The sequence below is a fragment of the Anguilla anguilla genome, chromosome 14, assembly GCF_013347855.1.
Source record: "Anguilla anguilla isolate fAngAng1 chromosome 14, fAngAng1.pri, whole genome shotgun sequence".
Classification (NCBI taxonomy): domain Eukaryota; kingdom Metazoa; phylum Chordata; class Actinopteri; order Anguilliformes; family Anguillidae; genus Anguilla; species Anguilla anguilla.
The window spans coordinates 30,601,114-30,616,495 of record NC_049214.1 but is presented as its reverse complement, the minus strand read 5'-3'; the positions used below and the strand labels follow the sequence as shown (position 1 = coordinate 30,616,495).

General features: G+C 42.6%; 1 protein-coding gene and 1 long non-coding RNA gene across 6 annotated transcripts in view; one reads left to right on the top strand and one right to left on the bottom strand.

Annotated features, from left to right (window-relative positions):
• The first annotated feature begins 64 nt into the window (after positions 1-64).
• The window catches only part of LOC118212226, a 43,757-nt gene continuing 28,439 nt past the window's right edge, over positions 65-15,382 (top strand). The window contains exon 1 of the long non-coding RNA XR_004762187.1: positions 65-136. This is a non-coding gene — a long non-coding RNA (uncharacterized LOC118212226). The remainder of the gene's footprint in view (positions 137-15,382) is intronic.
• Positions 4,985-15,382, bottom strand: part of LOC118212225 (MORC family CW-type zinc finger protein 3-like) — a 34,731-nt gene continuing 24,333 nt past the window's right edge. For 4 of the 5 annotated variants that reach the window (XM_035389915.1, XM_035389916.1, XM_035389917.1 and 1 more), the window contains 2 exons: positions 8,366-9,560; positions 4,985-5,089 (listed from right to left, as the gene is read on the bottom strand). In XM_035389915.1, the coding sequence (XP_035245806.1) occupies positions 8,396-9,560 (1,165 nt within the window). In that variant the 3' untranslated portion in view covers positions 4,985-5,089; positions 8,366-8,395. The remainder of the gene's footprint in view (positions 5,090-8,365; positions 9,561-15,382) is intronic. The other variant, XM_035389919.1, reaches the window with a different exon arrangement.

Genomic DNA, 15,382 nt, shown 5'->3' with positions numbered 1-15,382 from the left:
GTTCTCTCAACCTGCCACCTAATCATCCCCTGGTATACCTGGCTAAAACTGTCTCTCCACCTCAGCTGATGTGTGGTGAGCGTTCTGGTGCAAAATGGCTGCCGTGCATCACCCGGGTGGGTGCCACATATTGGAGGTGGGTTTTCCCCAATCACTGTAAAGCACTTCGAGCATCTGCAAAAGTGCTCTATAAATGCAATGTTTCATACAGGACTTTGTGTATCAAGGGTACCATTAACCATTTAAGATGTAAGCTGACAAATATATGATTAGAATGTTCTTACCTGAACATTCTGTTGCCGATGTCACACACACTACTGGTAACTGAAACCAGTGGGAGTTCTAGAACAGTCAAATTTGGTTTTTAAAAATTACATGATGAATATAGTTTGATTTTAACAGGATCAGCATGTTTTAAGCATGCGCAAAATGTAGGCATGACAACATACTGTCCCACATTGGTCCCTTGAGCCCAAAAATTTTAGCAGCGTCAATTAAGTAGGCCAATCGTTGCCAATTACAGCAATGCTTACTTTTGATATTCTCCCACTGTCAACACACATTTGCTTGTTTTGCTCAACCAGTTATGCCAGAGGCACGAAATGCAAAGAGCTTCAACATGATAAAATAACATGCCTACAGTCTATGTAAACATATAGCCTACAGAACCGGTTCCTTCATCCTGTCACTGGCAACATGTGTGTGGTAATTACGGAGCTACCATATGGTACCAGTAACACACTCATCTGAACCAATCATAGTGGTTTTGTCATGAAAAACAAAATCTTCGATTGGTGCAAACAAGTCAGTGATTGGCAACTAATTGTAGCCCCACGCATTTTTGGAGCATAACTCATTTGCACCTCCCTAGTTTTCAGTTTACATGCTCAGCAGGGCCACAGACATTCAACAGTGGGTACACTTAAAATGTTACCTTACATTACTTTTACAGGACATTGCATTCAGGGAGTGGGCTCATACTTTTATCCAGAGAAATTTACGTAAGTGATTGCATAAAGCTTTAGGCAAAGAGCAGAGCTATTGTCAGGTCATTAGTGTCACAACCAGCTGGAGTAGTTCATACCTTAACCTATAATGTAAAGTTAATTCCAAAATTAGGTGGGAGAATGATAAACAATTTCAACGACAGCGAGAAAAATCAGTTAGTTATTTTGACTCTCTATTCTGTGCTTTCTAGTAATTGACTATTCATACTTTATTTTCAGGTTTCATCAGTTTTGATAAAAATAGAATCCCAGTAATTATAGACAATTCTGTCAGCGGTGTAAAATGACTGCTGGGGAGTCACCAGTGATTTTGGCCTAACAATATGCCACACCACCATCGAAGCAATTGAAGCAAAGGAAGTTATACATAATCCTACATGATACTAATGATATTACCCCCCCCCCCCCCCCACCACACACACACGCACACATACACCCCCACCTTTCTCCAGACTTACAACAGCACTGCCCATCAGTTTTTGACCTCTGTACCCATCCATCTACATGCTAAACTCCCCTAGAAAACCTAAAATATATATGGCTGTGCTCACCATACTCAGGAAAGGAGTCTTCTTATGACAGCAGCCACAGCACTCTACAGTCGCTTTTCCACCGCATGGTACCGACTCGACTCGACTCGACTCTACTCTACTCTACTTTTTTGGCTTTCCATCGGGCAGAAGTTGTGGATAGTACCTGGTACCTGGTACTTTTTTTGGTATCACCTCCGTCGAGGTTCCAAGCGAGCTGAGGCGATCCCAGAAGGTGACGTGAAAACACTCTGCACCACTGATCGGTCAGAAACGGCAGTTTCGTGCGGCGTCGCTATGACGACCAGCTACATTAACGGGGGTACTATCTGCAGTGGAAAACGAAGTACCTGGTACCAAACGCGAGTAGAGTCGAATCGAGTTGAGCCGGTAGCACGCGGGGGAAAAGCGGCTTATCTCTGAGCATCGCTGTATTCATACCTTCTCTGATGTGTTCTACATACAGCTGTCTTATGCTCGTATTAATGGGGCTAAAGTCAGGACAACACAGACAGGGACATACGCTGCCTCTGGCCTACTGATTTACCTCAATTATCTGCTTTAACTGAGCCACCGTGAGCCAGCCAGAGGAGGATGAGGGCTCCCCCTCCTGATTCTGGCTCCTGCCAAGGTTTCTGGCATTACTCCTGTTTAGAAGGGGAGATGTGTCGTACTGCCTGTTAGACCTGAAGCAGATACATTCAGCGTTAAACCAAAAAATGTACTTACACGTCCATTATCATATTTTATTTAAATACGTGAGTTGTCCTGACTGAAATACATTTTGATAAAATTTGATTTAACCTATGTTTGAAATTTCATTGTGTTTTTTCCAGGGGTGAGTGTTGCCACTTACGAAGAAAAGGCAATGATTGAAAAGACAATGATGATTTTTTCTTAGTTTCTTTGGTAAAAAACACATCATCAATCCAATCAACTAATGGCACTAGTTAGTCCATAAATAAATCAAATATGACTCTGCATAGCACTCCTTTCTGTGAAGAGGAGGCACCCAGGCACCCTGGTCTTGGGGAGCCACAGAGTTTTTAAATTTATTCATCTCCACCTTACAGCTAAATTAATTCAGACCCCTATCTGTGATCATAGACATTCCCTGATACTGAGAGATAATACTGATGCAGCTAGGTGGAGGCCTTCCTGGCAGAAGGGGAGGGGCCAGCAAAGAGTGAGGGCGGATAACTCATTAACTAAGAGTCATGTTGCTGAAGGATTTTTACATTCCCAAAAAGAAACTTTGACTGTTTATTTCATGTATAAATGAAAAATAAAGTCCGTTTTTTCTGTGTCCCTTTACAGACTTGATCTACATTTCAGCTGAATTTGTAGCACTCGAGCAATGTGATTACTTGAGTTTCTACGGGGAAAAGGGAAAGAATCCAATTTAATAGCGGTGTGTTTTTGTGATGTACTTCTGAAAACCAGTAGCTACATCTTCTCGTTGCTTAATTTCAATGACTTGAAGTAAGTTTGCCTTTAAATAAAGCTGAACTGAACCTAGCTGAAAGGCATTACACCACACGGTGGCGATGACCGTTACTGCATTAGTGAGCTATAGCACCCCAGCCCTAGTTTGGGTTGTAAGATTGGATTCTGGCCTCCCCCCTGCAGCTTGGACCTAGATGCTATGGCGTAATCCTGTGTGCCGACCTCGTTCTCCAACTGTGGCTACGTCAGCTCTGCAGCAAGGGTCACAGACCTCCAAAATGCGTCCTCTGCCCCCATCGGTCAAGCATAACATTAAGGCTCGCGACAAACCCGATAGCTTCATATAGAAGCGTGTCCCACATTGGGTACTAGTGCGAAGGTCCTAGCACACACGCCAGGATCAGAGCTCTGATTGGTCACCACCTGCTGCTTCTGCTTAGTTCTCGCAACATCCATCAAGGGGTGGAGGATGTCTGTGTGTGTGTGTGTGTGTGGGCCTTGGGTTGCTGTGTAACCTTTATTTCAAAACCTACACATTTTAGAAGAGTGGTGGAAAAAGGATCACAGGAAATGAGCGGGATGTAAGCGGATCCTGTTGGTTCTGTAAAAAGGTGTTTCTTGTACCTCTGGGACTAGGCATCTGACTCCCTTAACCTACACCTTGTGCAATGTACAAAACTATGCTGCTTTGGCAAGTACATGATATGTGCATTTTCTCAGAAAACTTGAGCCAGACGCTTTGTAAAACATATGGAAATGAGAAATTAAAATCTGTAAATCATGGATTATTTAATATTTTTCTCCCCATAAAATGCTTCCACCACCTCTCTGTATATGATTCAAACATTCATAAATGCAGCACATTTTCTTAACAGTCTGTCCAGTGTTTACATTCCTTTCCATTTATTTTATAACTTTAACAAATTATGTAGAATAATTTATAAAGCATTTATTATGACGATCTCTAATCACATATAAATCATGAACATTATGCCTCACTGTTATACAGTTAGCTCTATAATGTTTGGGACAAGGACATTATTTTCTTGATTTGTCTCTACTCCCCAATTTGTAATAAAATGATTCAAACCTAATAGAGAATAAATGAGTCAAACAATAATTAGCATTCAGATCCGCACTGCATTATGGTATATCTTCGAGCAGAGTCAGAAAATCCTCACAGTAAATCAGAGCAGCCCATGCAGTCCTAAAATTCTTTCCATCATGACCTTAAACAACATCGAAAAATAACTTGAAAGAGTACATCTGGCATGACAGAATCAAAACATTCTGGCACAAGCAAACCTGATCAGGATACATGATTATATAGAGATCATATAGAAGGATATACAGTATAACTAACAAAATGGATCTAACATGTTAAACATATGGAACGGTATGCAATTGTTGAAATAAGTATTTGAAATGCATGTAAAACTTTGAAATGCAAGGAAATTATATTTATAGCAATGGAGGCATAATTGAAGAATATTTCCCAATTAACAAACGTTTAGCATGATATGCTTTCCAAATGAATAGTCATGAAGTAATGTTACAGTGATCACAGTGATTATACCAAAGGCTGGAGAGTGTAAGTCCTTCCACAATGACACTTCAGATGTAGAGAAAACCGACATTTAGTCAGTCCAAACATTTAAGTGCAAGGAGATTGTAGCACAGTGGGTAAGGAACTGGACTTGTAACCGAAAGGTCGCAGGTTCGATTCCCGGGTAGGACACTGCTGTTGTACCCTTGAGCAAGGTACTTAACCGAAATTGCTTCAGTATATATCCAGCTGTATAAATGGATACAATGTAAAAAAGTTGTGTAAGTCGCTCTGGATAAGAGCATCTGCTAAATGCCTGTAACGTAATGAGATTTCTAAATTATTGTAATATATCAGTGTTGTATAATAATTGTATAATTATTGTTACAAGGAGATATATGAAAAATACACAAAGTACACAAAAACAAAGAACTGTAAAAATTTTGTGGCTCGTCTATGTTCAATCAAATCCAGGGTCCCGTCAATGACATCACTGTCAAAGCTGAGCAGGTCCAGATCCAGAGCCGGTATGATGGTCACCAGGCAACAGCTCACACTGTCTGATGGGATACTGAGAGTGAGCACATGTGCAAATATATACATACCATGCAAGACTCAAGTTCACACCTGGAATTATGTCATTTCTAGGGCAAGGCCACAGAGGCCTTAGATACATTAAAATGTAATGGGGCCAAATGGCCAATAGGTAGGGCACCAAGGCCAAATACAGAAAGCTGTAGCAATAAATAAAATCAAAAAGAGAGCATCCAGTATATGACTGTATAACTTATTACACAATGTCATCTTGGAAACATCAACAACAGAACAGAAATGCACGGGGAGGAGATTTTGCACTTGCTGGAGTGATAGGCTGGTTTGGTTCTCATTATGTGGTTCTGTAACTGAAGTGGCTAACACTGCTACCAAGTCCTCTTGTTATAATCATCTTTGAGCTCCTTTTTCATTATAGCTTGGAACTATAGGTCACATGGTGGTGTTTTTGCAGGTTTGTGACAAGTAGACAGCAAATCATGGAAAACGTGAAAGCTGGGTTTACATGGAAATGTCTTTGGAGTCAAATCCAATCTGCCTCATAACAAAAAGCACTCCCCAGCAACTCACTCATTTATCTTGGTATGTTAGCAAGTTATCTAAAACATTTCAAAACAAAAAAATGAGGGATAGACTGGATATATAGCATCTTAGGGAGCTAACTAATAAGCTAGCTCATTCGCTAATGCACAGGCTATAGCAGAATAATTTAAGAAGCAAAATTATGGCCATTAATATGGAGTTGCTCCACCCTTTGCTACTATAACAACTTCCACTCTTCTGGGAAGGCTTTATACTGGATGTTGGTGCATTGCTACAGGGATTTGCTTCCATTCAGCCAGAAGAGCATTAGTGAGGTTGAGCACTGATTGGGCAATTAGGCCTGGCTCACAGTTAGCTTTCCAATTAATCCCAAGGGTGTTGGATGGGGTTGAGATCAGGGCTCTGTGCAGGTCAGTCAAGTTCTTCCACACAACTCTCAAAAAAGAACATTTCTATATGGACCTTGCTGTGTGCTCAGGGGCATTATCATGCTGAAACAGAAAATGACCTTCCTCAGTCTGTTGGGGAAGCAGACATAATTGTCTATAACGTAATTGTACGCAGTAGCATTAATATTTGCCTTCACTGGAACTAAAGGGCCTAGCCCAAACCAAAAGACAGCCCCAGACCATGGGGTGTCCATATACGTTTGGTCATATAGTGCATTTTTTAATCCATATTATATTCACCACTTGGTGGACTTAATGCTTTAGGGAGCACATATTACATTACATTACATTCATTTGGCAGACGCTTTTATCCAAAGTGACGTACAAAAAAGTGCATTTCATGGTCGTAGACAACTGCTGAACACGGGTTCAGTAAGGTACAATACTTATTTTGAACAGCTATTTCTAGCCGACGGCAGGACGGCAGGAGTTCCATCAAGTCAACCAGCCATGGACGACTAGCACTATGGACTCCAGTCAAAAGTAGCACTTTGGTGTTGTGCTTGTTGACAGAAATGGTCAGGGTAGAACATGTATTATGTCCAGTGTGTTACAGAAGTAAACTGGAATGGTTGTTTGGGTACACTGCAATGTTACATTTTAACTGCAAGCTGTGTGACTTTAAAGATGACCTTAACTAGAGATAATGGACCAACTGGGCTGACACATAGAATATAGCTTTCTCAGAAGGATAACCATGTAGCTAACATGGTACCGTACAATGTCTGCTTCAAGCTAACAAGGTAGCTTAGAAAGCTAAGGAAGTTATGAACCAAACATTTTACTGCCTTGCCCTGGGTACCATGCAGAACAAGAGCATTTTTGGAGAAGAACTTTTAAATTCCTTCCAAGTGAATGCAGTTACTTGTATGAAAAAAAATATTTTTTTGGTGCATAATGCATATCTCCTTATTTTTGGGATTCATGTGGGAAATTAAGCTAGGGCTCCTTTATCTGCAGGGATCCTCTATCTTTCTCCCCAACTGCTCATACTGGGCCTCATTCACAAAACGTTTCTTAAATTATTCTTACTTTTGTTCTTAAAAATGTTCCTACAAAAAACAACATGAGATTCATGACACATGTGCAGACCTTTGTTTTTGTGCATATCCCAGGTAGCCTATATGAGATGATGAATGCTGGCTGTTTGTAAATGGTAAATGGACTGCATTTATATAGCGCTTTTATCCAAGGCGCTTTACAATTGATGCCTCTCATTCGCCAGAGCAGTTAGGTGTCTTGCTCAAGGACACTTCGACACACCCAGGGTGGGGTTTGAACCGGCAACCCTCCGACTGCCAGACAATCGGTCTTACCTCCTGAGCTATGTCGCCCCATATTGTTATGTGTAATCCTGTTCATGTGATTTGCACAGGAAACAGCCATGAACACATACAGATAAGAAAAATTATGAATTGCGAAATGTTCTTGAAAAAGTTCCACGCAGTTTACAATCAAATGTGATCGTACATATGTTTCGTAAATGACGCCCACTGTGAGGAGAGACTTCTTTCTGCCTCCACACTCTCCAGCTGGGCAAGAGTATCAGCAGCAGGATTTGGGCTACAGGCAGCAGGAAAAAATAACAGCAGGAGGGTGGGGTAACAACGAGAGGGTGAGTTAATAGGAAGGAGCGCAGGGTTTGGCAGAAGAGTTGTGTTATAGGCAGAAGGGTGGGGTTAAAGAAGGTGCATACCAGTGATGGGACAATGAGTTTCCATGAGACCAACAATACTTGTCAATCATTATCAATGACTTGTGTGAACCAATCAAAAGGTTTTGCGCTTCACAACAGACACATCAGTGAGTTACTGGTGGTATTGAGTAGCTCCACCCATTTTTGGTGTCATGATACCAATAAAATGTTAAACACATGCCTTCATGCCCTGGATGATAAATAATGACGGCTGTAACCACATTTTCCTCATTAGACATAACTTGAGATAACCCTTATAAAATGGGAATACACAGCAAAAAATGTAAAATACATGCAAAATGTGTTTTTTAATATATCAAGCAATATCTGAAATAAAGCAGTAACTTATTTTCCCATATACAGTATTGCATACTGTCACAATAAAATAATATATTTTATTTAAATATACTGCCATGTAAATGCAGTCCATTTACCATTTACCGTCATTTACCATGTATTCCATAAGGGTAAGGATAAGGATAACCTTCATTGACTTTGAAGGGCTGGGCCTTGGTCTTGCACTTTGATTTCTCAACTTCATTCCCAGTTTCCTTCCTTCTCACCCATATCTTGGTTGCCAAAAATGGTACACTCACCTCGCTCTTCAGCTCATCCTTCTCTGTTGTTCAAATTAGTTTCTGAAGGTCAAACAGCTGTAACGGCTTTGTCTTGTACTGGTCTCTCTCCTGATTGATAGTCTTCACCTGCTCCCTGTACAGGTCTCTCTCCTGAGTGACTGTCTCCATCTGCTCCCTGTACTGGTCTCTCTCTTCAGTGACTGCCTCTACCTGCTCTCTGTACTCGTTTCTCTCCTGAGAGACAGCCTTCACCTGGTTCCTATACCGATCTCTCGCACGAATTACAGCCTTCACCTGCTCCCTGTACTGGTCTCTCTCCTGAGTGACTGTCTCCATCTGCTCCCTGTACTGGTCTCTCATCTGAGTGACAGTCTTCACCTGCTCCCTGTACTGGTCTCTCTCATGAGTGGCTGTCTCCATCTGCTCCCTGTACTGTTCTCTCTCTTCAGTGACTGCCTCTACCTGCTCTCTGTACTCGTTTCTCTCCTGAGTGACAGCCTTCACCTGGTTCCTATACCGATCTCTCCCACGAATTACAGTCTTCACCTGCTCCCTGTACTGGTCTCTCTCATGAGTGGCTGTCTCCATCTGCTCCCTGTACTGGTCTCTCATCTGAGTGACAGTCTTCACCTGCTCCCTGTACGGGTCTCTCTCCTGAGTGACAGCCTTCACCTGGTTCCTATACCGATCTCTCCCACGAAATACAGTCTTCACCTGCTCCCTGTACAGGTCTCTCTCCTGAGTGACTGTCTCCATCTGCTCCCTGTACTTGTCTCCCTCTTGAATGACAGTCTCCACCTGCTCACTATGCTGGTCTCTCTCCTGTTTGACTGTCTCCACCTGCTCACTGCACTGGTTTCTCTCTTGAATGACAGTCTCTCCCTGATAACTATGCTGGTCTCTCTCCTGTTTGACTGTCTCCACCTGCTCACTGCACTGGTTTCTCTCTTGAATGACAGTCTCTCCCTGATAACTATGCTGGTCTCTCTCCTGTTTGACTGTCTCCACCTTCTCACTGCACTGGTCTCCCTCCAGGGTGGCTGTTTGCACCTGCATGCTATTCTCGTCCAGGGTTGCAGTGACAGGTGACGTCGGCAGACACAGCGCTGAAGCAGCTGTGCTGGCCACTGCCTCTGATGTGTCGTTTTGGTGACCAATCTTCTTTGCTCTTTTGCCTTCCTTGTTCTCTTGAGTGATCAGCTTCCTCTTCTGCCTAAATGGTGAAATGTAAATTAAGTAAACTTGGAGCTGCAGTCACATGGCACTTAAATCAAGCACTGCTTGCAACCCAGATGGCTGTTTTTAATGGAACACTGGCCTATTTTAAATAGGCACCAGAGTTGATTGTGGTGCAGGGCAGGGCTGCCATAGCAACGGATGCCAAACACACCAAAGCACACCAGACAGATGTTTTTGAACGCTGGACAACTGTTTCAAAAATATTGCAATTTTGTTGTGACATGTTTGTGACAGATGACAAGAGTACAATTCATGATTTCTTTCAACCATCAAAGAAAGAATGTGTGGTAATTTATGGCAATAAAAGCAAAGATTATGTTGGAAATTTCCACTTAATAGAGAGGAGTCGATGAGAAAAGCATCTACTGTATCATAATCATTAAACCTGCCAGACACACTCATCCCGCTAGTCTCATCTAGCTATCCAGTGTCTGGATGTGGTAGTTAGCAGATCAGTGGGTTAGATCACAAAGCAAGTGTGACATACCCCTCTGCAGCATGCTAAGTCAGAAATCAAATCAAAGGTATTTGTATTGCACATTTTAAAACATCTGTCACACTGCGCTTTACATTAGACCCTGGCCTAAACCCTCCACAAGAGCAGCCTTAGGGCAATGGTGGAAAGGAAAAACTCTGGTGGGACAGACAGGAAGAAACCTTGGGAGGAACTTTTTAATACATACCCTCCCATTCCAGGTCACCATAATGTTTGGGACATATTAATGTAATGTAAATGAAAGAAGTTCAGTACTTATTTGCATATCAAATGCATACAAGGACTGCTTGAAGTCTGTGCTGAGTATCTTCCTGGGTGATGCTCTGCCAGGCCTGTATTGCAGCCATGTTCAGCTCCTGCTTGTTTTGGGGCCTAGTTGCTTTAATCAGCATATTAATTAAATGCATGTTCAACTGGATTCATATCAGGTAAATGACTGGGCCAGTCAAGAATGTTACAGTTTTATCTTAGGCAATCTTGTTTGTTATTTTATCCGTATGTTTGAGGCCACTGTCTTGCTTTCGGATGAAGCGCCACCCAATGATTTTGGAGGAATTTGCTTTAACTTCAGCAGATAAAATGGTGACACTGCTATCAACAGTTAAATAATCAATGAAGACAAGTAAGCCAGTGTGTGGGGCAGCCATACATTCCCAACCCATAACACCACCACCATAGATGATTGGGGGGGGGGGGTGCTTTGGATCTTGGGAAGATCTCCTCCACACTTTTCTCTTGCCATCACTCTGATTTAAGTGAATATTGGTCTCATCTGTCCACAAGATCTTTTTCCAGAATTCTGCAGGCTCTTTCAGGTACATCATAGCAAACTGAAACCTGGCCATCCTGTTTTTACAGCGAATTAGTGGTTGCATCTTGCAGTGGAGGCTCTGTAGTTCTGTTCATGAAGGCTTTAAACCAAGGTCCTGACTCACTGTGGTCATTAAAGACCCAATGACACTTGTCGCAAAGAGGTTCCCTGGTGTCCTGGCTAAATTCCCAACCTGGCTCTCTCAAACTTGCCACCTAATCATCCCCTGATTCAAATGTGCTACACATTGGTAGTGGGTGAGGTGAGTTCACACTCATCACTGTAAAGCACTTTGAGCATTTGGAAAAGTGCTATATAAACGCAATGTTTTATTCATTCATCCATTTAAAGGCAATCAAAAGCCTGAAATCAAGACTTCTTACTGAAAGCTTATACCTGCACCAAGGAAGCAGCTAAACACACCTCATAAATCAGATACACCTGTCAAACTATTTGTATCAAACATTATTATGCCCTGAAATGGGCAGGGCTATGTATAAAAAGTGCTTTCATTTCTACATTGCGTAGATTAGAAGATTCTCACTGTATATTAGGATATAGTTGCCCTCCCCACCCCTGAGTATGTATGCCACTTTGAAAATTTTAAAAAAGTAGCCTATACTGTAGTTTAATTTTTAATGAGCATCACAGCATATGCCATATATTTTTCATTATTTTTACAATACAGCTGAAAGAAACTAATATCAACTTTATTTCAAATTATTTTTAAATGTACTTTAAGTGGATGAATGCACGTAATTTATCAAGATCTCTGTAGGGAACAAATAAAGAAATTAATACTGACAACCCATGTACCCGCTCTGGTCCTCTTAGCAATGAAAAAAATCTAAAATTGAATTTAAAAAGCCAAAGATTGCATAAACTAAGGCAGTGTCATGTTAGTCTATGCAAAAACAGATGTCTATCCGAGCATAAAATAAAATTTGATTATAAGGTAATATAGGTGTTAAGTCAACCATGTTGACATCGCCAGATTGGCTGCACTAATGTACCACCTAAGGCTCTTTCTGACTCAGGAAATACCCTCAATGAAGCACTATTACATTTTCTACAGATTTCTGTAATTCCTGGCAATGGCACCCCATAGCATAGATTCTCTCCTGTTCACGACACATGTAAGTCACTCTCCACAGCCTTTGCCAGCCAATTACCTCAAAAAGCCAGGGAAAACCCTGGTAACTAAGTGCATTTTAAATCAAACCCATTTGATTGAAACGTGTGAGCAGATATCACATTTCTGGACCACTCCTTATGAGAAAGAGACAGATGATGTAATTTTATATGGCAAACTCGTTTATGGTCCATGCAATATTATATTGTTATTCAGTATCCTGATTTGACCAGGCCATAAGAATGTTGCTTGTTTCCCTCTCTCTTTACCCTCCACAAAACATAAAGCCCACACAAAGGCCCTCATCAACGCATACCCTCACTTAAACGGGCGTTTAGGCTTATCACAGCGGAGAAGGGATTTTATGTAGCCTTCTCCACGTCACTGCTCTGATCTATTCACCGTGCATGTGATCAGGCATGTGACCACACGACTGAGCACATATGTCGAGGAAAAAAAATAAAAATAATAATTATACCTCCTGCTACGGACATGCTCCGCATAGCCTAGGTATTGGCCTCGCTGTCTCTACAATTTCATGCTCACACGTTGCACGTCATCCATTGCATCTTCTCCTGGTTATGGCTGGTTCCAGGCAGCTTTGTAGCATGTGCTTTCGCAACTTTGTCATAGTTCTTTAATCGTACATTGCATTTCGTCTAAATAGAGTGCATGAGTGCGGTGAGCATATTAGTAACGCTATGTGGCGCTTTAAAGCAGCCCACTGTGCCCAACTGTTAAATAATATTTAAATAGTGACGTATTGAAATAATTCTTCGAACCTTATTGCTTCGATGCCCACCCTCGCCCGGAGTGGCCAGCAAATTAAGTGAAACTCAAAAACATGATTGGCAATCGTCTTGGCTTTCGGGACCGGGCTATACATCTTTTACAGTGCATCCATTTGGCAGGAGTCACTTCTGCAACGCAAGATTAGCCTCGTCGTGACGCCTGACGGGCAGAACCAGTAATATGTTCATCCAATCTCTGCAGAATGCATTTCCCCCCAATTTTTAAAAGATGCATAGACTCTTCAGCCTCATAACTCCGTTCACAAACTGGTCTATCCTTTAAGGCAAGATTTCAACCCCGAAGTACCCACTGTTAGAAACTGCACTTCCTTATGCTTCGTGGTTCTTTGTGATCTCACCATGGCAAATATTAAATTAGCTATATTTTTTATACACCTCAAGCTTTTAATCTGAGAAAATGAAGGAACTTGTGTCATTATTGCATACTAGCACTGTTTTCCATCCTCTCCTCCATGACCCGGTACCTGTGGTGGCGCCCCCATGCGAGCCCTGAGGAGCCTTCATTGGGAAATACCATGACAAAATCTGGTTGCCGTCCGCCTCCGTCTCATTGGCAACGTGGGCCCAATTCCGGAGTTCTACACCACCACTCCTGCTCCAGTGCGGCAACGACAGCAGTGATGGTTCCCGGCATCCCCAGTGAAGCTACAGGGCTTTGGACATGTGCTTCTTTCATCCATTGGCATTGACAATTTCCGTTCAAAAGCTATGAGCTTTGCAGTATAGGAGCACGGCTGCTACTGTCTACTGGCAAGTACCAGTGTCGCAGCCGCCAATGTTTCCTCTATAATCTGTTTCTGCTGCTGCTGCTGCTGGGTGCTGCTGCTGCTGCTGCGTTACTGCTGCCACTAGTGCTCATGTTACTGCTAACTGCTGTTGCTGGTGCTGATGCTACTGCTCCGACTGCTCCTGCTGTTTATTGCTGCTGCTGCTACTACTACTGAACGAGGATCATTACACTAATACGAGTAGTATATTTCTCTCTAATTAGTTTAAATCTCTGTGCTGGGGGGAAATACCAACAGCTGTTGGTACACATATCCTAATAATATTTGGTGATTAGTTTGAATGGCCTTGGGCTTACGAGCCTTGGGCTCACAATCAACAACCTAAGCCGACCAGAGGAGGATGGGTTTCCCCCTTGAGCATGGTTCCTTCAGAGGTTTCTTCCCATCTGCCACAGGGAGTTTTTCCTTGCCACTGTCGCCTTAGGCTTGCTCCTGTGGGGGTTCAGGCCAGGGTTGTCTGTAAAGCGCATTGTGACAACTGCCGTAAAATACACTATACAAATAAATTTGATTAATAAAAGCCAAGGCCATACACGTAGGCATAGCCTTCAACATTACAAATAGTATTTTCCCCTGGTTTCATTTTACTCTCGCTTCAGGGGAAAGGCCAAAAAAAAAAAAAAAGCTTGGTACACATAGCCACTGACCCACAATGTTAGAACGGCCTCAAGCTGACCGGATGAAGGGCCCTTCCGGTAGCCGAATGGTGTTTCACATAGTCATCACTTCAGCCGGAGACAAATACTAACAACACGTCGGCATATAGTTCTTTTGGGGGTTTTTGCTGCTGTTCCCTCTCGGTCTTATCCATGCATGCTTGTATGGATGGCAATGAGTGAGGATTCATTTACACTGACGCAGGTAGTAGTATATTTCCCCCGGTTCAGTTTAAATCTCAGCGCTCAAGGGGAAATACCGACAAGCTGTCGGTACACATAGCCTAATATTACATCTCACATAGTATGTTCCCCTGGTTTATTAATTAATAATTCATCTAACTATTGGCCTCAGGGGAACGTCCAACATGCGTTGGTACACATAACCACTGATCCACATAAAAAAGATGGCCTGAAGCCGAAGGGCTTGACTGGACGAAGGGCTTCCTCCAGGTGGTTGTACACATAGTCATCACATCATCGTCGAACATGTGCTTCACTGCTCATACTGCTGCTGCTAAGGCTCCTACACTTCTGCCGTTACCACTACCGCTGCTCCTGCTGCTGCTGCTACTGGCTCCTCCGGTAGGCCTATGCAACGAGTGAGGATTCATTTCCACTGACATAGTCGGTAGTATATTTCCCCCGGTTAGTTCAAATCTCGGCGCTTGAGGGGAATTACCGACAAGCTGTTGGTACACATAGCCTAATATCATACCACACATAGTATGTTCCTCTGGTTTATTAATTAATAATACAGTAGTATTGGCCTCAGGGGAACCATGCTGTTGGTACATATAACCACTGATCCACGTAAAAAATAGACGGCCTCAAGCCGAAAGGCTCGACTGGACGAAGGGCTTCCTCCAGGTGGTCGTACACATAGTCATCACATCAGCCGGAGACACTTATTAATAGCACATCGGCATATGGTTGTTTTGGGGTTTGGCTGCTGGCCTCCCAGCCTTCTCCACGCGGGCTGCGTGGTTGGCGGGAGAGCTACAGAACAGAGCCATACTGCCAAACATAACTGTATTGCCTTTATTGTCAATAAAATTCTATTTGATGACAGTGGTCCTGACAGAAGTGTAGTTACCACTG